This window comes from Ischnura elegans, chromosome 4, assembly GCF_921293095.1.
Source record: "Ischnura elegans chromosome 4, ioIscEleg1.1, whole genome shotgun sequence".
Taxonomy (NCBI): Eukaryota; Metazoa; Arthropoda; class Insecta; order Odonata; family Coenagrionidae; genus Ischnura; species Ischnura elegans.
Window position 1 is genome coordinate 80,293,120 of NC_060249.1, and position 25,120 is coordinate 80,318,239.

The 25,120-nt window shown below is 37.8% G+C and overlaps 2 protein-coding genes across 4 annotated transcripts in view; one reads left to right on the plus strand and one right to left on the minus strand.

Annotated features, from left to right (window-relative positions):
* Positions 1 to 16,705, minus strand: part of LOC124157710 (serine palmitoyltransferase 2) — a 41,034-nt gene extending 24,329 nt beyond the window's left edge. The window contains exon 1 of the mRNA XM_046532677.1: positions 16,594 to 16,705. The gene's annotated coding sequence lies outside the window, so the exon portion shown is untranslated. The remainder of the gene's footprint in view (positions 1 to 16,593) is intronic.
* LOC124157708 (reticulon-1-A) overlaps positions 1 to 25,120 on the plus strand; it is a 169,368-nt gene that overhangs the window by 7,844 nt on the left and 136,404 nt on the right. The window contains exon 2 of one of the 3 annotated variants that reach the window (XM_046532668.1): positions 15,439 to 15,471. The exons of the other annotated variants lie outside the window; for them this stretch is intronic. Coding sequence (XP_046388624.1) covers positions 15,439 to 15,471 — 33 coding nt within the window. The remainder of the gene's footprint in view (positions 1 to 15,438; positions 15,472 to 25,120) is intronic. 3 annotated transcript variants of the gene reach the window in all.

Consider the following 25,120-nt stretch of genomic DNA (forward strand, 5'->3'; position numbering starts at 1 on the left):
TTGCTGTGAAAATAGGAATATTCTATGCTCGTTAGATGGCTAAAATTTGCGACTGCTTCGAGCACAATAAAATTATGAAAATAAAAAAACCAATTATGCTACACAAGGCCGTAAATCTGGCTGGAAAGTGAAGTTCAAAATGAATCGAGGGACTTGATGTAGCAGCGGATAACTTTTGTAGCGTAGCCTCAATGACTGTCGTTAAGTTTCCGCGCGTAAAGAAGTATAATGACTCAAATTGTTTTAGTGGCTTGGTTTCGTATTGCTATAGTGATATCCAGTTTTTTAACCGAATAGTGTTCATGAATTATATATTGCGACGGCGTTTCCATTATGTAGTCCTTCATTATCTTTAGGGTGATAAGTATGGCCACTTCAGTAATGTAGTCTCATTTTGTCATAATTTCCTCTAATTTACACTTTTCGCTGTTGAAAAAAATCCATAGGTATTCTAAAGGGAAAAAATCCCACCAAAGTTTATTCCTATCATTAAAAAAACCTCGTTTCGAAAAAAAAAAATTGGTTGGAAACAACAGTATTTCGGTTTTCCTGGAGTTAAATGCCTGATTTTCTGGAAATGTATTTCTTTGAGTAAACATTGAAAGAAAAGAGTAGTAAAAAAATTAGTGACCTCGATTTAACTTTCATGTTCAGTTTAATGTCATCGACCTTATCGTTCAATGAGAAATCGTAGAAGTATTGTCGGAGAACTGTCAATAACGCTCGTCTTCGAATGAATGAAGGAGTGGCGAAATATTTGAAATGAATGAGAAGCATTTCATGTGACAGGACGGCGAAGAAACTATTTATGGTTAAAAATGTGGATGAATTTCAAGTTTAAACTGGCTATATTATTCAACCCGATGCACTGGCTAGACAAAGCCTCATCCTGGTGCATTCAGCTACAAATGCATTGGGCGTGAAAACGGTCATCGACAGCGCCAGCTGATCATCCAGCTTCATATGAAGTTGAAATACTCCCACACTATCGTAAATTTTTCCCCGAACGTCGTGTGGACCTGTATGGTCTAATGGTTTTTGGGTCCCGGAAGGTTTAATGATCCCGCGTCTCCAGGGTTTAGCGCTTCCAGTCAATCCCATCGGCTTTTCGTCCCCGTTAATCCACCCGTATGCACTTCTCCCGCCCCTGTGTCGCAGCGCCATTAAAGCGGGACGGATGCCTTCCCCGTTGCGGAATAATGCGATTTTCCCTCTATCACTCGGCTTTCAGTTTTTTTTTCGCATCGCGCAACGCCTTTCTGTGGCGGTCGTCCTCGAGAACGCCTCGCCCACATCCTCTGTATTTTTTTATTTTTTCATTTTTATTTGCCGACCCTCCAGGGACGCCCTCCAAGTGTCATCCCTCTGTCCCCCCTCGAGGGTGGAGCAGATGCTCAACGGCGAAAATTGCCCGATAAACGGTGGGGATATGTAAAGGGGATGGGGGAGAGGGAATTAAAGGAGAAAAGGTGGTGGGAGAGTGACTTTTTTTTTTCTTATTTTCTTCGCCAAGTGACCCAGAGGTGTGGTGGAGGACGTGCTCAAGGGTCCTCGTGAAAGAATTCTCGTCCCCTTGGTTTCATTTTTTTTCATCCCTGTCTGTGTGCTACACAGTGGTGGCATATACGCACTTTTTTGGTGCCGAGATCTTCAGCACTTCAAACTTGGGTATAAAAACTTTTTGAAAAGGACATTAGATAGTGAATAGTTTTCATGCTTACCAATCACTCAACGGCGTATGGACAACAGTAATTGAATGGAAAGGCATCTATCATGAGGATTTTAAATTTATAGATAACGATAGTTTCAATAACAGGATAATAACATGATATATAGTTTCAATAACACGAAATCGTCCCCGTGATTTAAATTTTTTTCCGTCCCTGTCATTCTGCTCCACAATGGACGCATGCATGCACTTTTTTGGTGTAAGAAGACCCCATCACGCAAATCACCGCTTGCGGACTTATATTACGGATTATCTCTGCCTATTTTCGTTCTCACTTACTTGAGGTTTATTTTCTAGGATTCGGACCGGAATATACAGTCATGACAGTGTATTCTAAATGTAGGCGGCGAGAGAAACCGTTTCAATGCCAAGTGATGCATTTAGTGAGAGTAGCTGGCTAAAGCTTGTAGGTATCATCACACCATCAGTAGAACTATTCCGGATTATTTATGCCTAATATCCCGTTCACTCACGAGGGCTCTGAAAGGAATATTCAGTGGAAAACAAATTTATTCTACGCAATTCAGATGCGAGAAAAATGTTTCTTACGTATGGTTAGTTTGAATATTTTAAGGAGAAAATTACCTTGGAGTACTATCATAAATAGACCATTTCCTTCTAGCAAATCGATTTCGTTCCATGTTGGATATGTACCAAAAAGAAGCCACCATAAGTCCGTATTTATATAATAAATTAACTTTTATTCTAACTTTATCTTATAATAAATTAACTTTTATTAAATTAATGTATGTTTAATTTTAAAAGTTGATTATTAATGAATATAATTTAATACATACGACCTTCAGGTTGCTTTTTCTCAAACTAATGAAGGCCTCAAGCTCCACTATTATTTCATTCATATTAATTTATATTCTTGTTCAGTTTGACGAGGATATCATCGCGTTCTCTCCTACCAACGATCGAAAACGAACGTCTGCGAAACTTCATTTGGGAAGAACGCGCTATATCAATTCCGGAATCCTCCGTGTTGAAATTTACTTGTAATGTCAAATCACGCTCCGGAGAGAAATTTATATATATTTTTTTAAATTTGCGATTACATTTTTGCAACCTTTCGATGGCTCCTGTCGAGGAACTCGGAAATTTGCATAAAGATGGCCCCGACCACCGTTTCACTGACCGGCGATACGTAGTTTTTCCACATGGTTTAAATTGAATCCTCTCTTTGATCTTCGAGAACACTCTGATTAGTATCTCTGCTAGACCATCATTCTTATACTATTATTGAAACTAGAATTATCTATAAATATCAAATCCTGTTGTCCATTTCCGTTGAGTGATTGGTAAGCATGAAAACTATGCAATAATTATCTATTGTCCTTGCGAAAAGTTTAGATACCCGAGTTTTAGGTGTTGTATTTCGGTAGTAATGAAATAAACTGTAAATGGAAGGAAATTGGAAAAAGGAAAAAGTCTTCTTTTTCTCAATATCATAAGAACCTCATAATTTCATTGCCAATATTTTAACCCGCTGTGCATGAATAAAGGTAAGGTTTTTTACGTTCGGAAAACGGTAGCTCCACCGTAAACACTGTATTTTCGATAAATTTATCCGTGTTTTGACATAAGAGTCCTTAGAATAAAGGAACGTATTGTTATGAATGGATGTCTCGGAGAAGAAACTTACAACAATGGCTTTGAAGTCAAAATATTTTCTTTTGTTAGAACTTGTCGTCAGGAGGTAGTGAAAGTTGAGTGCAGGATCACAAGAGAAATTGATGTAGAGAAGGATGAAATTCGCGTGGAACTGTTGTGGAGGTGCCTTTGTTTCTGATCCATTGAGTAGGGCGTTGAGTTCATGAAAGTTAACTCAAAAGCATACCACTCAGGCGCATCCGTTTCCCGTTTACCTCCATTAGGGGAGTTATCGCGAGTGAATGAATAGTATTGAGATGGCTCACCTTGAATTTTTTGACCTGAATAATAATTTTCATCATGAAATTAATATTATATCAATGAAAGGCGACTTTCATTTTTTGGTTAACTTCATTTGTGGTTACTCACTTGTTACTTTTTAGATTAATTAAAATTTTTATCCTTTAAGGTACACGATGTTCCATCAGGAATAAATCAGAATTCTCTTTTCGCTAAATTTCATTGCTTAAGAGTCTCATTATACTTAAGATGCAGGCTGCGGGTTAATGTTGCTAAAATCTGTTTCATTGTGATCAATTATATCTCTGTTAATCCTAAAATCCTTGTAATACGTTAGGTTTGCTTTGCGTAATATCTCAGATGTTTTATTAGGTTATACATAATCATCCTTACCGTTTTGGGCTTAAAAAGGATGTTTTTTGGCAAATTTTTTACCCGGACGAACTCTAAAGAAAGTTTTAGGTGATGCTTTCTTCTGTCTTAATTATTATTTTTATTGTTAAGAATATTTTTTTGGTATATATTCGAGATCTAGCTGAAATTGGGAAATTCAAATTGTTTATTAACTATAAAGATATGTATTTGGAGGAAAATGAATTTCAATAGTTTTCATTTTTAGGCGTAAAATTTATTTTCCCAGGCCTTTCCAGTAAAGTTATATAACTTTCCCCTTACAATGATTAGATCGAATAATTGTAAGTCTCGTCCTTGTTAGACGTTATGTTGTGCTAAAAATGTGACGGTACGATATGTAGATGGGAATCAATTAAAGTTGCTAGAGTATTTAGGATGATTTTATCTCAAGTTTTTAAATGGATTCATTGTGTACATCTGATTTTAGTAAGAAATTTCAAATTTCCAAGGTACTTGATAATGACCTCTATGGATTGAAGCATGTCGTACCGACGAAATAAATCAGTGAAAGTCAACGAAGTCTTCTTTTCATTTTCGAATATCAACTTCCACATAGTTGAGCCTGATACTATTGAAAGGAAAAAAAATCAAATCTTTAATGTTTCCATACTCCGCAGAAATTCGAAGTTTATTCTCTGCATTTTTCTTTGGGTTTCTTTAAAATTCAAGATCAAACCATCTTCGCGTAAATCTTCGTTCTAACTTCGTAGTTTATTGTTTATTATTTAATTAAGGAGCAATTATTTTATCATCCGCTTCAAGCAAGGGGGGGGGGGAGAATATTAGGGATGGTTTTTTGAGAAAAGTGTTGGATAAGAATCCCCAATGAGCCCGATCGCCTAAGGAGCTTGCAAGTCCTGCTAAGAGTGTTGCTTTGTCGACGAGAGGGTTCTTATTTTTGGAAGCAAGGTGGCAAGGCGAGTCTTCCAATGCAGTGGTTTCCATCCGGTTTGAGGGTGTCGAGCAGGAAGGGGATCTGTGTCGACGATGGGGCACAGAAAATGAGGGTTTCGCCTTTTTCTCTCTCTCTTTCCGCCCCCTCAGAGGAGGTGGAGGTTGGTTTTTTTCGGGAGGGGTGTCAGGAGGAGGATGGCGCAGCGAGGGAAGGGGTAAGACAGGGTTGAAGGAATGGTGGGGGGAGGGCTTCAGATCAATACCAACCGTCTGCGGCAGGTCTGTTGTATCGGGCGGCCAGGGAAGGTGGGCGCGCGCACAAGTGTTGATGGTGTCAGTCGTGAGGGAAAGTGAAACCATTCGGCCACGGGAACTCCCGCGAATCGGAACTAACTAATGCTATCTCTCCTCCTCCTCCCTCATGCTGCAAATCAACCCGAAAGCGAACGGTGGTGGAAAACGTTTGCCGAGCGACCCGAGAGTCGAGGTCGTCGTCTTCCCACGAACGCTCTTCCGTAACCCCTTTGGTTGCCATGCAACCTCGCGTTATTGTTTCCTCCCTTCGATCATGTAAGCACTACATGCCTTGGTAAGGCCTCAGAGGAAATACATACAGGAGTGCTCGACGCCTTCTGCATATGGAAGCAAGATTGGAATGGCAAATTGTCTGATGGGTGTAGTTGGTTGATTTACAGCGTTTGTTTTCATGATGTTTATTTCGGTTGGACATTTTATTTCCATCATATTGAAAATTCGCCAAGAAGGAGGAATATCAGGACAAACTATAAATATTTACATTGCTCAATGTTTCCATTCCTCATTATAATAGGAAAGTTGGGGTTTCTATATTGGCCTCGAATTTTGGTTTCTTCCCTGCCATCATGCGTGCTCTTGTGTGTGTTTCCTTTGTGGAAAAGGCAAAATATTCGTTCCAGAATTACACCAAGTGGCAAAGCTTGTCATCCAGTAATGATGCTCTCAAAGTATGAAATTTTCTGATAAACTGTTGGCTGTTCAAATGTCGAGTTCACTAGGATGAGAAACGGAACTTGCGGAAGCCCTTACTCGGATTGAACCTAATTACAGCGTTTTTAATTAATTTAACCAGTTGCTGATCGGAAAAAGTTGGCTAGAAAATACTTGAATATGCCGTTGGCGACGATAGCAATCGTAGCCTTGGTTACCTGAGATCTTAAGACTTGGTTACTTGTGTATGATGTTAAAAGCGGGTCCTTTTTTCATATGGACGCATAACCGCCAAGAGTAACTGTAAACTTTAAATTATTTACAACTGCTTCAGAGGACATGCCGTTTTAAGTAAGATATGGCTTTAAGTTGACCTGCACTACCGCCAACAAAAGTAATTCTTCAGTTGCGCTGTTATTGTGTTTAACGTCTTAAAATTTTTCTCATAATAGCCTTTAATGTGCCTCTGACCTTTGATATCTTGTTGTTTCATTACCCATAATTTCTAGCTTGGTACCCTTCATGGAATCACAAGCAGGTTCACGAATCTTCTCATATGGTTTTAATGCTAAAGATGAAAAATTCGTTACTTGAACCTTTTTCTCTGAACGTTTAGACGATATTACTCGCCTTTTGTATTGAAGCGAGTGTTATGAATACATTTGTAGAATATGAAAACGAAAATTATTCATTTTCTATCATCTTTTAAAGTTTTTTCATACACTGGGACTGCGTATCAAGTTTTAGGTTTTGTTCAAACATAACTGGGAAAAACTGTTAATGGCAGCATGAGGTATTAGGAACAAAGATAAGTTAGCTGTTTGGATAATTTTTCGCACAACAATGCCCACTTTATTTAAACTGTTATCTGTCTGTCTGTTCACATTCACACATCTACCATTCATCCCATCTCAGGACCCGCATACGATAGTTAACTGTGATGTTTCACTTATCTTGGTCGGCGATATCTCACTGATAGGATGATAAAGCGTTTTCTTCCTTAAATCGCTTTAAATTGCATCTATGTTTTCACAAGTTATCAAACTATGCTTAGAGTTGACGTTAAGACGTGAGTTAGGCATTTTTATTTTGAATGAACTGTTTCTCCGCCGATAGTGCGGAGATAAAGTTTACAGTGCAAGCGTTCGGAGGTGTACACTTCCACGGAGGACCGAAAACGTCTTATTTTTTGTCCAATGCCACGAATTTAGCGACTTAAACAAAAGGAATATCGCCCCTAATGCACTTTCTCCCCTCTCAAACGACTTGGAAAGTAATAAGGGCCCTTATTTATCATACACCAGACATAGTCGAGAACTGTTCAGGTATAAGTGGAGTAGTTTCAAATTATTTTGATCTGGTGAGGTAGGTAATTAATATGTTGGAAACTGTGCGATTTGTTGTAGAATAGCCTCTCTATAATTGAACAATGTTTTAGTTACAATTGAACTCTTTTCACCAATGAATTATCTTTTGATTTGGAATAATTCCCATTTATTGTGTAGCTTTACAGTTACTCTTCATTTACGTCGGTACTGTCTGAAAAACACATTCAGGAAGAGTTATGGATTTTTTTAAAATTTATATTTGGTTCTTAATTAATTATTTAATTTCTAAGTTCTTTCCTGGATATACCAGTTATGTCATAGCGCACCTTAAAGTTTGAATTTTTTTTAATACGACATACTTATCTCGGCATTAAAGCATATGGTTTGAAAACATACCGTCATTCCCTCGTAGAGAGGATTATTTTTCGTAATCGCAGGCATTAAATGCAATCAGCAACGGGGGGAATCTCCGACAAAAAAACAAGGAAACAGTTAAGGGTTAGAAATGGACATTGCCGAAAAATTAGATAAAAGCCCGTCGAATTTTTCGCCTAATTTTGCCACGTTTTGAAAGGCTTCAAAGAAACGTACGCGGTTGAATTCTCTTCGCAAGGGGAACGGTGCATAATAATTGTTAGCTCTTTTCGACTCGATACCGTACAAGTTGCATAGGCGACGGTATGCTGAGTCCTGTATTTACGTTGCATGTTGCCATTCCAATAACCTCTCTGTCACTTCAGAAGTTACGCTGAAAGCTTAGTTAGAATTTGAGTCTAGTAACTTTTTCAAACTTAATCGAATGTAATGCCGATCATAATCATTACATATACTTGCGTGAATAAAGCGCCTCGACTCGAGAAAAGATGAACGCCTAGATAGGAAAAAAAATCATTTACGAGTTCGCTCAAAATTAGCGCGAATAATGTAGCAATGGCTCTGGTTTATCCAAATAAATAAGATAAAATCCTCTTGACGATAAGGAAAAGGCGGCCATGCGTAATTGTTCCGAAAATACTAATGCTTTTGAGAGATAATTTCCAGTGTAAAAAATATTATATCGACATCATAACGAACTTCACTGATAAAACCATGCCGTTTTACCAGGAACTAGTGTTCATATCGGGTTAAGTTGAGGGAGGAAAAACTAAATAATTACTAGGACAGGGTTATAATGTTTCCGTCAGCTTTTCGCGTGAAGATCGATGTGAACGACGCCATGGGTACACTTCTTATTTTAATGAACTTGAGTAGAGTTTATTTCGTCTTTGAGTACAACTCAAAATTCATTTTTACGATCTTATTCTATTCGTTTGTTATCATGTGCCGTTCATGATGATTTTTGTATTGCAGTATCTAATTAATTTTCAGAATCAAATTTGAACCTTTCAACTAGTCGATGTAAATGATCGACCATGGCCGTATCCCAATAAGGCATTAGTGCCATCCTAATCATACTATAATTATCATAGCGTCACTTTGGATATTTTCACACTCAGAATGAAGGTACTTGATACTCTGATGACCGTTAATTAGCCACCTTGATGTAATGTGATCTCTCACAACGCCAACTTATGTTTATAGGGTTTCTTTACCGAATCAATTGATCGTTAAATGGTGATAGTTAATTTTAATTTGAAACGAATGTAATTTGACCACAAGAAAAAATTTGTAATAATTTACCTGTTTAAAAAAATAAATCGTCCGGGAATTCATGATGTAATAATTGATCGAATGTCTTGTTACAAGAACTAGGTGCCGAAAATATCGTTTTTAATTATCTTAGATAAGAGTTAGGTTTGGATTTGTTTATATGGCTATGCGTAGAATTCTCCGGCTGACGAAATTACAGAAAAGCAAATTTAGCCGACTGGAATGATAAATTATGTCGCTTCGAGAGTTTTTTATGCTAGGATCAAAGCAACACTTCAGCTGACCCATCAAGCAAACTGGATGGAAAGAAAAACTGAATGATTTTTTGTCTTATGCATCGATAAAATTTAATCATTAGTTCTTCATCGAATTAGTTATACCGAAATTCTCTTTTTTACAAGCTAGAAACATATTCCGAGGAGAAACCTGGAATATAACCTGGACCATCAGACTTTACGCCAGATGGTTTAGCCAATACAGCAATCAGGCGAAAAATTTGTCTCTCAAATTTATATTCTCTATTTCTTATTCGAGGTATAACCCGAGATACACTTATCTTAAAGCGTTTATGGAGTTCATTTAGTTTGTTGTTGGTTTACGGATAACGGCTCTAGTTTCATTTTAACCACCACCATTTTCGATAATGTTACATATCTCTCATGATCCAGCCTGTTGTGTAGCACAAAGCGTCCTGTGTTCATCTTATTCTTTCTATAATAGCGTCTTTTCTTTTCTCATTAAGTATTATTTTTTTAAGAGTTGAGTGGTGATTTGCAGTGGACCTATCTTCTTTGCCGGTTTCCCGAATGCAAATCAAAATCATAATTATTTTATCTTCTAGCTATCAAGCTTTTGGCCGTTTCCGAATTTAGCTTCATAATGAAGAGAGTTTGCCTTCGGATTGACCTTGACCCCTGCACCATTTGATGCAGTGCATCGCAGCAGATTTCATGCCTCTTTCAGCGTTTCGTCCAACGGAGCGCGAGTATCGTTGCGTGCAACGCGCGCACATTCTTTCGGGTCTGGTCACCTAGTTCATACTTCAGCCTGCCTTCAAGTACGCTTGACTGTAGTGCTAAGAATTTTAGAGGACTCATCTTTGCTCGTCAACCAGTCGTACTTGTATTTTATCCTGTCGTATAACTCTAATAACATGAAGCTGTCATCTTGGAAAATTCAGAATACATTGAGTAGATCCTGATAAGCATTTTCCTGTATATTAAGCTTAAACAATTAACACAGAGAAAATACTAATGCAAAATTTTCATGTTTAAGGTACATGTGGACATTGGTATACATGACAAACACCGAAACTTCCAAGATAATTGTGTTAATCTAAATCAAGTAATACGTCTGGAAGAATATCGATATTGCGGGATTGATACGACTCTTTAGATCCTCATATTTTTCGTGAGAATGGTTAAAAGGCGATTCTCCACGTGTCCTTAAAGTGACCATAGCGATAATGGTACTTATCAGGTTTACCAATAAATTATCTTACCCGTCAAAGTAGGGTGGAGAATTTGTGAACCACCCCCGGTTTGTCTTCATTCCCACAATGGAATTCCGTATGAAATTCAAAATAAGGGAAGAAGCCTTCAAATTTATTTCTGTTATCCCTTAGAATATTTTTAATTATTGGATATTTATTCCTTCATCCTCCCTGGTAATTTTGTTGGTCTTGTTGACAATCATGGGAATGAGCATATTAAATCAGGCTCCTTATCTTTCTTCCTCAAGTTCCTAAGTCTCTTGTTTTTTTGGAACTTCGTCTGTTATTGTTCCCGCCTATTTGTTATAAAAAATGAAAAAGTATTTCATGCATAAATAGCTATCAATTTAAGTCAATTTAAGAGGGTGCGTAGCATCACCTTCCAACCACTCTAACGAAAAATATGAGGATATTAAAAGAACACATCACTCCTACTGCACTGATCGTTTTCCAGACGTATTACTTGTTTCAAACTCTTTTATCATGAAATCTTTCTTTATTCTGCAATTAAGGAAGATTTTTTTCTCTAATGGCCAGGACTTATCCAGAACTTCTGAGGCCCTTTTTTGAGATTAAGTAAACCTTATTCACATAATTTAATTTAAAAAATTTTCAAACGGCGTACAAAAGAGTATGACACAATTTGGCGATTTATACACTCCTATTCGGCTGCTACCAATGAGTATACATGATAATTAGCTTATGCTTGTATCTTCGCGCTATTTAACTCGACAGGTGCATAACCGACGCAAATCTTACCCATTTCGTTCGGATTTTGCCTGTAGACGTTGTTTCATCGTCCTTTGAATGTCCCGAGTGGGTTGATAACCTCGGAACTGAAAAAAATTCTTTCCAAGTACTGCGTTGGTCACCCTTTTTGAGTAGCTGAAACTAAATCCTTTGCAACTTGTCATTCGAATGCTTTTATTTCTTCTCCTCGTTATCAAAATCAAGCAAAATTCCGAAGACAAGGTAATTTATTTATAGCGCTGTGTAGAGTCATTGTAATGGACAAATTAACGAACGTTTCCACGAATTCCCCATGAAGTTTAGAAATTATATGTTCTGCTTAACATGGCCATGACCTAAAAGAGAGTATTCCTTAAATAACATTGATAGGAATTAAGCTGATTTTAATGGGATCTGTCAAGAGCCAAGAATACGACTATAGCACGAGCAATTGAGTTTGCCTACAATTAAATCCGTACACCTCGTTTAATTCCTATCCTTAGGTTCTGAATATTCTCGAATGCCTGTATTCCAAATCTCGAGCGACTGTAAACCTTGCGGAAGCAGCTTCGTTGTAAGTATGGGTTGCTCCGAAGGAAGTATGAGAAACATGTAGATTTTTATCGATGGGCGATGATAGAGCTGTAAAAGCTCATCGTATTTAAATCCGTCTACCGTTTCATTATTACTTGAAGTATAACTTTCCCAATTGTGCCATATATTTCTCCATTAATGAATGGAATTTCATAGCTCTCAATGCAAACAACCGCGGTCCGGAGATCAAACATGATAATACAGCTCAGTAAGTTAGTATGACTGGTAGTTTCGTCCTTACAAATGAGAAAATTAGCCCAAATGCGAGAAATTCGATGCTCCTGCCTTAGTGAAGCGCATACCTACGGATTGACAGAATTTCTGGTTGAAAATTATATTTTCAATATCCAATCTCACAATCAGCTGGGTTATCTCAAATTCACGATATAATTAATCTTAATTCACGATAAATAGTCGGGGAATCAAATTTAACAGTATTTTGTGAAATTTTGAAGACTTCACTCTCATACGTTTGTTATATAATATATTATAATATATGTATTGTATTAAATTTAGAATTTTACTGGGCACAAGAAAAAAGTGAAAGCGTTTTAATAACATAAACATTCTGATCCAATAAGTACCTCAAAGTTAATGAGAGCGCATTTTTAATTAATTTCCTAAGTTTTCCTTGTACGTTAGAATGTTAATATTTGTGACCATCATGTTTTTAGTGAAGTCTTTTTACCAAAATTAGTGATGTACTGCCAATTATAATGCCAGAAATACAGTATTTCATGATGTTTTTATTCGAATTGGGGTATCGATCTAATTTATTTTACTTTACGAGCATTAAGTAGACGTATCACTCCCGCCTGGCTGGTCGTATTTTGTCTTTTTTCTTGTCGTATTACCACTTCAAAACCAACGTAATCACTTTTTAATTTGCTAAATGTATAGAGTAAACCTTTGCCTACATTTCACTATGTCTCAAATGTAAAAAAGGTACATCGGAGATGACGTTGAGATGAAATTTTCCTTTTTACATTACAGGATAATGTTGACAAGTGTGTACTCAATGTCCTGAATCTCAAGATGATGGAATGGGTAACAAGTGATAGATCACCACTAAATAACTGTCTTGCGGGAGTGATGCGCCCTCTCTAGTTTTACACTGTGGTGGTTTGTATATTTGTAAATTTGCAGGACGTATAGAGTAAACCATTGTTTACATTCCCCTATGTCTCAAATGCAAACAAGCTACATCGGAGATGATATTGAGATGAAATTTTCCTATTTAAGATACAAGAAAATGTTGGAAAGTGTGCACTCAGAGTGTCCCGAATCTCAAGATGGTGGCATAGTTAACAAGTATTAGATCATTACTAAAGAAATGTCCAGTGGGAGTGATGCACCTTCTTTAGTTATCCTCCGTGGTGGCACTGTGCCGACTTTAGCTTGACGTTGCCCGCCGCTCTTTTCTGTTGGTTTGGATTCATCCTCATCCGTCGAGTAGCCTCAATCACTCTGAGTGGAGCCTTTTGAGGGTTCTTCCTGATGAATGCTTGAGGGGCCGAACAGAAGAACCTCGACGGAGGGATAACCTTTTCTCGTGGTGCTCGCCTGCCATTTGATAAGTGTATCCATCGACCCCTTCGTCCAATCTCCTTCGCCCCTCCTCTCTCCTTTTCGCTTCCTCGGTCTTAAAGCTCATTTGAGGCGAGACGAAAACATTTCGATCAATTCCGGTGTGGGGCAGTGCGTAACTTGGCCGACATTCAATTCCGTGCGGGAGGGAAGTTCGGCCGAGTTTGTCGCGTGCCCTGTTGACATTCAAATCTCGGATTTTATCGAGCACGCCTTATAGGGGTCTCACGGAACAAATATCAGTCCAAATTTTAGGCCTAACGCATCAGGCCCTCTCCCGTCAATGATTCTAATCAGTTAAGCTAGTTATTTTCCAAGTTATAGAAAAATGTGATTCTAATCCTGGAATACGATCAGTGTGTTTGTTACTAGGCGTAATTATTTTTTCACAAACTCATATTTAAACTCGGAAATCCTCAGGTAGGTCATGCTTGGTCATGCTCCATTGAAATTAAGGGTGATAGTGCGAATTTCATATTGGATGACGTGAATATCTGATAATCAATGCGAGTAATCAAAAATGTGATGAAGAGTTCATGTTTCAAACATGGAGCTATTCCTTCGTTTTCTCCGTTGAATATTTTCCTTCGGTGTTTTCGGAAAAATAACTATTTGTGTTTTACTGAAAAGCTATTCTCTATCTAGTACAGAAATTGAATTTCGAGCATCAGTTTTGTCCTTCGCCCATTGTGTTTTTAGGCTTAATTTACAAGGTAGGTAGCGGGTAACCAAAGAATTTTGCTCATTCTATCGGGAAAAAAAGGCCATTGGCTATTTTTATGTGATAGCTGAGTAAACGAGTATTAGTTTTGTAAATAGTGGTGCTTAAAACTGATACCTCAACGAGTCATTTTCTTAGTAGCACGACTGAATTATGATCCAAAACCCGAAATAAATCGACTACAGCATTTTTAGGGATATCAGGGGCATTTAAGTGTGTACCTTCGGAAATGTAGCTAGCTAACCGAACGAAGGGAAACGACTTTTAAGGGAAAGAACATGGCCTAGTGATGTGACGAAATTTGAAGAGTTCGTTTTTATTTGCTGACAAGGTTCAGAAATGCGGCGGCTCATTATTTGAGCCTGAATCCACATTCCCGCGTAGTTGTCTTAAATTTCTGTGGAAGTGTAAGAAATTTACTTAGTGTTTCGTCGTAGAGCTGGCATCCTGATATAAATCTGTGTGTAGGAAAGGTGATTGATAAAATCAGAAGGACTGAGAGTGATGGAGTGGAATTTTTCTATATTGAAAGGAACACATTCAATTTTTCACGATTTCACGACTATTCTTCTAGAACTTCTAGTAATAGAAAAATAGAAGTTTTTCTAGAGGAAGTCCTAGTTATAGAACTATTTTGTACCTTGAAGATGATGTGGTAACTTGGAAACCCAGGTCGGGAATAAAAGTTTATAATCGTGGAAAATTGCAAATGTTTCTTTCAATAGGGTAATTGATTAATATGATTGTTTTTGTGAAATTTATAACGAATACCTCCGCTTTTTCATCTGCCTAAAACTTAATGGCGTTTTTACAAGCATAGTGTGGACATGAAGTAGGGATCTCGTCATCGGGGTGGACGTCACTGACCTCTATGGAGGAAATTCATGTCGCAACATTCGGCCACTGATCTCATTGCGGTTAACATACCCGCGGAAGAACCGGATTTTCGTATCATTTTCCTCATTTTTGGCTGATATCGGCTTGCTTCTTTGGCGAACTGGAGTTGCATTCTACTTTTTGTTATTTTGTGTGAGGTTTAATAAAAGAGTTATGTGAGGTATTCTTCGATACCTCAATCATTTCCCCATGCAAAAAAACCGTGATAACAACTGAGTTTGTTGCTCACGCCACCAGACATTTTATTTTCATTTGACTATCACTTTATGCAGTGCAATTTGTTGACGGTAACGACTTCACTTTTAACTTTGTTGAAAAGTTACGTTTTAAATTTATCTCATTTATATTTAAGTTGGAATGATATGAGTTAAGATGAAATTCCAAGATAGATAAGGTAAATGCAATAACCTTAAACATCTACCTTTGAATGCATTCTACTTATGATAGTGCACGGCTGAACGATATCGAAATCTAGTTACGCTGTGGAAATTGTGTGGCATTCTGGTAAAATAATTAATTAAAAAACCATTTTTCGTTATAGCGGAGTCCCTGGAGTTCCGCAAGGCTATCGTAGGTAAGGAAACGACAAGGGCTATGGATTTCCTGGCTTCTGTAGTCATGAAATACTCGGGAGTCTGGTTCACCAAAAAAACCCTGTCATGTCCTATTTATCTTTCAGTGCTTTAAATCGGATGCCAATCGGACGACGAAGCCTCATAAACTGAAAACCTGATCCACCCGTAAACGGTGCGTACGTTTAATATGAGGGTAATCGAAGCACTGGCTTCTTTTAATAGATTGTTCTTCATAATGAGGCACGTTTGAAATGTATTCTACTCCGAGAGAATCTTTGTATTTAGAAGGGCTTAACAACGAAGAGTGCTAATAATCATGTGCTATTTTGATCAAAGCCATTGCTAATTGAAATACTGCGAACTGAACTGCAGTCTATCACTGGCTATTATCCAGTAGCACGAGAGTTGGAAACACCTAAATGAAGACGATACGGTCATGAGTATCCCTTGCGATCACTGCCTCTTGGTCTCATGACGTTCCAATGATAAGGTGTTTCACGTATCAGTGCTACTTCATCCGCGTAATTCTCCGGTAACACTTGGCCACTAATCACCCGAGACGAATGAGCTTTCCATTCCGATGCATCTCTTAGTTTTCCGTGTGATTCTTGTTGTTCAGTAGTTGTTTGATAAAAATATTTTTCTCATAAATTTGTATTGGTTTGATGTCAATAAGTCCGTGAGAGAAACTATCTCATTGGTTCCAAGTCGGTTCCGGTATTTAGATCCATTACCACACTAGCCCGATGCAAATTTCCTGTCGTCATTGTTTCTGCACTTTTTCTCACACGTGAAGGTAAACTGTTCATACAAAAAGCGCCTCATTTGGAAGTGGAGGAGTCTGGCTTTCCTTGCCGATAGTGCACGACTTCAAGAAATCTCGGCTAGGAAAGCTTGGGGGGTGTTTATGATATCGACGGTTAAGGGCATCACACTTTCACACACTATTAAAGAGCTTAGATGTATCCTAGGTGGAAACTCATCAAGTTGGAGAATCACGGAAACACTTTTCGTCGACAGCGAGTATTCACTTTTATCCTGTGGTAATTGATATGATCTCACGCACTTATCCTTACATTGGTATCTTGCGGAAAAGCCACCGTTGTTAGTTTCACACTTACCTGTATAGTCCTTCCCCAGCTGCCCTGTCCTGTTTTGCGTGGGCCGAGACGCGAGCCGGCTGCTGACTGAGGCGAATACTTTAAAGGCACATAACTTGGCCTGCGTATCCGGTTTCGTTATCTTCCGCTGACTGTTTGAGTCAGCCATCTCCCGAGAACAATGATAAGCCGCCACTCGCGCCTGAGATAGTGACGCCTTTGGGCACACCTCAAAATTATTGGCCGTGGAATTTCTCGGAAACTTCCCTCATTCCCGTCAAATCAGATGATCTAAGAGCGTCATATTTGTATGTTTTTCCAAACCATGGGTGAGTGTACTCACCTGCGCGTGCCTCCGTCCGTGCATTTTTTTCTTGAACTAAATCTTATTTTCACTTGATTTCAATTTATTTTGGAATGAGAAATGCAATGCCTACCGTTCATCCCTTTTTCAGCTACAATTGAGAAGTAGATAAATCATTATCTTCTCAGACCTGTCTTCTCTCGTATCACGTAACGATCAGTTTTATCAAAATGGTGTCGAATGATTGGAAACGTGTGGTAATATCTAAATCATGAGTAAAGTAATAGTTTCATAAAATTCATGATAGGGTTGTCATTATATCTTTAATGGGAAATAGTTGCGTTTGGTGATCGTAAAGTGTGTCTGTTCTGTGTAGAAATGTGTCACTTTCCTTGCTAAATTGTAAAGAAAACTGGACGCACTCTTGAGAAGAAATTTTCCTCAGTGTGCGTCTATAAGTCGACGTTACTCGATGGTCGTCCTCGTAGGTCTTAGCGCACTAGTGCTAGACGAAGGATATCCCATTGTTTACTCATGGCTTGACATTGTTCCCTCCTCTTTGTGACGCGGTGGCAAAAAAAAGCGAGCGCGTTTATGAGCCTGTACCTTTCACAAGCTGTCACGAAATCAAAGAAAACGGTTATGCTATCCATTCTGATTTCGAAACCTACGTGAAAATTTCGAGTGACGAGTGAGTGACTGTGAAGGATTATTGATTTTTCTTATCCTCTAGAGGTGCTCATTTACTACAGGGGTAACAAAATAAAAATGTGAACACGAAATCGTGTAATTGATATTTAATGCTCCTTATGCTTACAACTTGTACAAATTCCTCTCGCTACGCTGGCTGGGAATGTTTTTCTTTCTTTAGTCAAATGTGTTTTTTCCACATTTTCTTTTTCGAAAAAGTCAATCTAAATGTTTGTTTAGATGAAGTATGTTTTAAATAGTCGTGTGATTTACTATATCATAAAACAATTGTTAAAAGAACTATTAAGTCGTTGGTGGAATCGGGGTTTTATGAGTGTATAAACTTTTCAAAACTATTGCCTTCAAGGAGTGTCAAATTTTCAGTTTTGTACTTGATGTGCCCCAAGGTATGAGGTTTGTGGGGTCATCCCCCGAAAATTTTGTAAACATTAGAGTTAATGTTGTAGCTTGATAGGGATTTTTCAAATCATAATTCCTCATTTACATTGTCCCGCATTGTATGATATATCACATTTCATTCTTAAAAATCTGATTTTAGTAGTTTGTCCACCATAATTTTTGGTTGCAAAATATGGGCTTGGACGATGTTCGTCATCGGCCACCCTTTCCCATTCCTGTATTTCGATTTGACTTGCAATATACAGTCCAATTCATTCATCGTATGGATTCGCTTATTGTTTTCACCCCGGTAAATGTAGGAACAGTAAAGGTTTATAATAAATGGTTTATAAATAAAGTTTATAAGGAAATAAATCTTATATCGTAATTTTTACTTACGATAACGGGTGAATGTGCCAGTAATACGTCTTTTTCTACTGGGCGCATGTGATCGTGAATATGCAGTTATTATTAGCGGACTATTTTGGCTTTCGATAGGTGTGAATATTCCTTTTTTTCTGTCGATAAAGAGGCATTTCCCTAATATTTTGCATTTTAAAATTATTTTTTGTGTTTTGCGTAGCAATTTGTTTTCCTAACATGCTCCTCCCTCAGGTCAGTGATATTATCTTATTCAAGTATCATTTTTCTCCATTGATTATTCGGTGTTACACTATATTTAATTCAGAATGACGCAGAGACTATTTTTTTCTTGGCTATTTATCGATTGAGTTCCCCGACGGATCAGATTTTCCTTGGTTGCGTCACGCGAGACAGACTAAAAACTATCTGGTATCTTTCGCTTCATTCTTCCGATAGCGGTGGGTGGGTTAAATAAAGTTATTCGCGGAATCAGGCCAAGGTCACTTTCTTGAACGATTCTTTCTCATTCTATGCGATCTTAAAACACCCGAGAAGGAGTGAAATTTCTCTCGAACATTACCTCTACTTGCTTCTCAAAGTGTCTACCTATAGACTCTTTCAAGTTCGGAAGTCTTGGCGGAGCAATTCTTATTTTCAAGGTTTCCGTTGCTCTAAGATTCCGGTGCTCGAACTAATTGTCTCACAATGTCCTCGTGCGCTCGTTGTTCCAAGACATCAAAGCTTTCCCCGTCCTCAATCATTGCGTCCTTTGCCTCGGCGATAGCGGAGGACCGTCATTTTCCGCAACGCTGCGTTGCTGCCGTGACTTGAAATTTTTTTTTTAGGAAGAGCATCGGTTGAAACCATGGCGGTCCAACAGAAATTGGTACACCATGAATTTAATGTAACCTCAAAGAAATGAGCTGTTGGTGCTTGCTAAAATAATTTGAATAATTACTTTGCCGATATTTTGCATTTTGAATTTTTTTGGTCTCAAATAGCGATTTATAATCTTAACATGATACTATCTTAGGTCTGTAAGGTGATCATATTTTAGTATCATTTTTCTCCCTGGATTTAAATGCACCGCAATGTTGTGTGTGAATTATTGGGATTCAAAGCGATAAAGCCTTATGTAGCCTCCAATGATAGAACTAACTTTTCTAACTACATTTCCACCTCCTGTGTCATTTTTTGTTATTCTTTTCGAGGTCTTGTTCAATTTTATGCGGGCTATCGTATGAGGACAGTTTTGGGGGAACATAAGAACTGTATCACAATCAGTGTATGTCTCACTGTAATAGTTAACGATTTAAGGAACGGATTAGGTGTCTCCCATTCTGTGTCTTTTTCACTGGTTTGAAATGCTTTTCAGCTTATTTTATTGTGAACTGTTTACCATTTGCATTCCTTTTCAAATTTTGCAATTGCAGTTCCTGTTGGCATCAGTTAGTTTTTGATCAGTCGAAATTGATTGAAAATTATTTAAAAAAAAGTTGCATGTGAATTTTAGGTGAAAAATCCGTTTACAGTCCAACTAAAAATTAGTCGAAAGAAGTTAAAAATCGGATGTAAATCATTAGACAACAGGCTATTCAGGAAATTGGAATGAAAATTAGCGTAAGCTATCACAAATCATTTATGAGTATTTTGCACTTAAAGCCATTGAGTAAGTTGTACAAGAGATATTATTATTGGTTTAGTTGATCTCGTTGCAGAATAGATATTTTATGGAATGGGAAAATGAGCGGATCGTATGAAATTATGTAGTTCTAATGCATTGGGTATGATCATTAATTTAAACAATTTTTCTAGAATTTTTTCGATTGCCTGTCTTTTTTCGCCCGAGACAGTTTATTTGGCTTGAATTGAGGTATAAAATAATTTTTTTTCGGTAATTAGGCATTTTATTCTGAATGCTTTCTTTTAAGTAAGATTTTTACTCTTAGCGCCTCTTAATTCATACCGTGGACCCGGCATTATATTATTAGGTTATGTGAAAAATAAACGGTTTAAAGTATTGTTTATTACATGTAATGTACTACGTCATCCTGTGGGATGGTATTCCTGATACCTCAAATTTTTATTTAATCTGCGTAATCATGGTGATAATCAACGATTGAGCGAACAAAAGCTAAGTAGCAATCGTATGATCCATGATAAGCGTCCTACCACAGATAAGATACGATCTGTTTAAAGTTAATGATGTGTAACATACTTGATGGGTTTATGAATGAGCTCATCAGCCAAAATGAATCGCAACTTTAAAAGTTGAATTATCGTTTATTCGAGTCGATTGAATCAGTAAACGTATTTCACGAATATTGTGCCACGGTGATATGTCAGAGTAATATGAAAGTAATTTCACAGAATGATAGGAATTTTTTTCTGGCTTTGTCGGTTATATACTGGTGTGGCTAATTCATAGTTGCTATCAATAAAAGTAATAATCTAACTGTAGCAGGTTTAATAATCGCTTAATGTATAATTCCTCTAATATTTGGTTATTGGTTATGTAATAAATTTTAATTTATCTACTTGATGCACGAAACGTTGACCCTAGGAAATTATTATTTTGTCATTTATTTGAAAAAGAAGCAAATATGAGAAGCTTAAATTATTTAGTGCAGTGCTGATAATTTTCAATTTAAATTATCCGCTAGAAGAAAACGTAGCTGTGATAAGATTAGCTGATAGGAGAATTGAGTAAAGAGCTGCATCAAACCAATCTTATGATTGTTGACCTGTGATGATAATGTATTATGCGGTACCCCAATTTGTGAGGAATTAGGTTTTGATGCCGCAAAACCTGATGTAGGCCTTCAGTGGTAGTGTTTAACTACATTTCATCCTCCCATGTTCTTATTCTTTATGAGGTACCTACCGTTCTGACATTCTTTAGAATTTGACATTAATAAATACCTGGTTCTCTCCACTCGTTGATGGCTGCACCTGCAATTTGAAGCGTAATATTCCCTTAAGGCCGTATTACACGATGAATGATCATTCGAATTAAATTCATTCGCCGTGACCGCTTTACTTGGTGAATGATATCGGCGAATTTTCTGCGCAGAAACGATGCGCACTCGTGCGACTATCGATAATGCACGTAGTTTCTAACGATATTTCCGACCATTTCTGACCACATGATTTGTTTTTGAAGTCGCAGATGATGGAATCCTGCGTTTATATGGGCGCTTTAATATAGTTATGTGTTGCCTTGACTTTCGGTGGGGCGTGACGTAATGAGAGGGATTCAAACGGTGCGTAATGGATAGCGGGAAACCACTTTCAGAAATCGCTGTGGTCGTGCGTTTTGTGATCCCGTAACGAAGTAATAAGTTGTTTTCGCTGTTGTGCAACCATGATTTTGCTTCAAGATAGTGCGCTCTAGAATATGATCCGAAGAAAACTTACTCTTCAAATGGTTATCCGAAGTCTTCCAATGTTTTTACATTTGATCTTTAAAGTCTGGGGTGGTGCCAGGGGCAAGATGGACGCCGCGCGCTCATATCATTCACGAAATCGATCAAGCAAATTAGAACTTGCTCGAAATTTCAATCGAATGAGCATTCGAGTTTGCTCCTTTACTAATGGCGGATAGGCAATATTGTGATTTCATGGGTGGACCAATATGATATTACGGCTCGTTTTGGTTCTAATGTGTTCACCGAATAAACAGAGATTTTGTTATTAATTGGGACTCTCACCCCAAACTTTAGTGTTCAAATCATGAAATTTAGTTTAATAATTGCAAATTAAACAAAATATCTATCTAATATTGAATAAAAGCGACGTTTCTATTCATTAACTATCCCGAATGTTATTTCCGAATTACCCACTTTAGAGGATTAATGTTTGTATGTTTACGTTCTCTCAAAGTACATATTATTTATTTGAGCTATCATATGGGTTACTATGCTTCCAAAGTTTTTATATATGGTCTTAAAATTCCGAGGTGTTGCCATTGGCAAGCTGGACGCCGTGCACCGATATCATTCAAGAAAATTAGAAGATGCTAGAAATTTCATTCGCAAAATTCGAATTCGAAGGAAATTTCACCGTATAAAACGGCCTTTGCATCAACTTGGGACCGATGTTGTACAGCGTCAGTAGAAAAATACGAATCATAAGACTTGTGTCTGTTCAATTTCACTTGAATTTCAGTTCAACCGAAATTGAAGAAAAAACTTAATGAGGAAAAAAACCTTATCTTAACAACTTATGAAAAAATTTTCTCAATTTCTGTGAATTTTCTGACGAAAGATAATATATTTTATTTTTTTTTAGTTTTAATGACCTTGCTCCAATTGGTTATTCGACATATATGATAAGTTTCTCCTGAAGGAATTTAGAGCTTATTGGGCATTTGTTGTCTTGCATTTTTCAGTTTCATCCATTTTTTGTTTTTTTCGAAATCCATTGGACGTTATTATAAAGCCAATATATGTACAAAATTGTTCTCAAATGGAAATCTATAAACTATGGAAGATATGCTCGAGCTTTTTATTTTTTGATTTTTCCGGTCCCTTACTTTTTCACTTATTTAAGGTATCTCTTGGAAGTGATTGATCTCGTTTGCAAAATCATTGTTATTTCGCGTTTTTTATTTTTAATCGCGTCCACTTTTTCTAACGAACAGCATGCATGCTGTAGATTTATCTTGTTCGCTTATTTCAAAAGCGGTTCCTGACTAATGTTTTCCGTGTGATAAACTTTGTGGTTTGGCCACATTCAAACTAGTGAAAGAATAGATAAGGCAACTAGTGTGATTTTTTACGCTTGAAAACTGAGTGTTCAAATCACAGAATAAATTAGACCTGAAAAGGGATGATTTTGCGGAATTTGGTACGAGATTCACCAACAAAATTGAACTTGAGACTTCTTCCGCTTGATTGTATTATCAGCTCCGTCCGTTTCCTTTTACATTTTGCGCTTGTCAATTTTTTCATGCTAGCGCATTCATGTTTTTCGTGGTTTAAACGTTAAATTGTAGATGTGCCGTTCAGTTTTCGTGCCACACGTTCTTGGTGTTTTCGTCAAAAAGTTGCTCTATGAAGCCTGATGCCATCTTTTGTGCACATGTGACGTCACCCGTGTATTTTGGCTGTACCTATCTTGGTCTCGTGTCCCCTTCCGTTTTGACGATCGTCACGCTAGGGCGTTCCTACTCTCGCACGAAATGACGTCATTTTTCTCCCTTGCACCGTCCCCTCTCTTTCTTATAATTCTGCAGGAAACCCTGTCCCCTTGCGTGATGGCTCAAATTCACTACGGTCGCAGCCATCTTGGCGTCGTCTTAGACGCTGGCGAGTCACTTTTTCGTGAGAGTCGACCAAATGCATTCAAGGATTCGTTAGTTTACCCGGTAAATCCCTTTAGGTAGCGGGAAATTCTTATCAAGTCAGAAAAAGCTTCATTTTTACGCCTACTGAACAACTTTAATTTCGTCCATTTCGAATGTCTTAAAAAATTGCCTCTCTTTCGTGTGCGCTATGTCATATCCCTACCTATTTTAATTTTTTTAAACATCTTGAATCTCGCTTGTCTGTACATCTTTTATATATCTACTAGCAGGCCACCCAGCGTTGCTCGGGAGGGATAGTGCCCACACTAGTGGGAAACTTGGGGATTAATGATGAAATAGTTTATTCGTAACTTTTGAGATAGTCAAAAGGTGTGCCTTCCCGGCAGGATGTCCAACCGCATAAGTTGTATGACGTGATGTACCAAACGGTGATGAGAATACGACACTAAGGACGCGTTGGACGCAAACGGAAGTAATACTACGCGGTTTGGAACCATGCACCTATGCACTAACGTATGGAATGCACCTATGTACTAACTTTGGTTGCAATCCGTACTGCCATATGAGAATGCATAGCGGACGGACAAACAGACATCCTCTTTCATATACCTGTATAAATTTTCGTAATGGTTGAAAATTAATCAGTGAAAGGGACTTTCTCTCTACGATTTTAGAATTCATTACTGATTTTTTTCATAGGCGTCTGGCTGAACTTGACCCACTCGTCAAACTTCATACTGGTTTATATGGTGAACGGTTAGAGTGCAAAATTACTTAGTTTCTAACTCCCCCTCCCTCCATATTACTAAATAGCATCGTCAGTATCGACTCACGCACGAGAAGGGACTGGTTCTTCACCTCAGGGATCCAGACCTTCTTCTTGGAGTCTCCTCGGTAGTTGTAGGATTTCTGAAATTCTTCTAGCAGAAGCCTTCTTTTACTTCGTTGGCTTCTCTTGATATTCAGCCTGGAATTTGTTAGCTCCATATTACAGTAGGATAATCTTGTGGTCTACACTTTTAATTCAAATGAGTTAATGGTAGGCATTACATCGATGAGAATGGTTTATAAATGGTCAATTATTAATGTGATTTTGCCGTAGAATAATTTAACCCCATTCGGCACATGACTGGCTTCTGTCGTAAAATGTCCTGTTTTGTGCGAGAAAAATGTTTACGTGTTATTATCCAGCTGTGTTGCCCTTGAAATAAACAGGAAAACATGTAAAATGGCGGCGAAAAAAAGTGTTCAGCCAGGTCGTGTGAGATAATTAGTTGCGTATGATGGGCTGCATCAAGACTCACTTGGTGCCGCGGGCCGCTGTTTAACATTGAACTTGACCAAGAAAAACTGCTGTGTTGATTCGCAAACAGAGTTGTATGCATGGCATTGAAAACAAAAAATTTGGAAACTGATATTTGCGTCTTTTGGCTTATTTGTCAAAGAATTGGGGCGGTGTTAAAATTAAAACCATACATTTATCG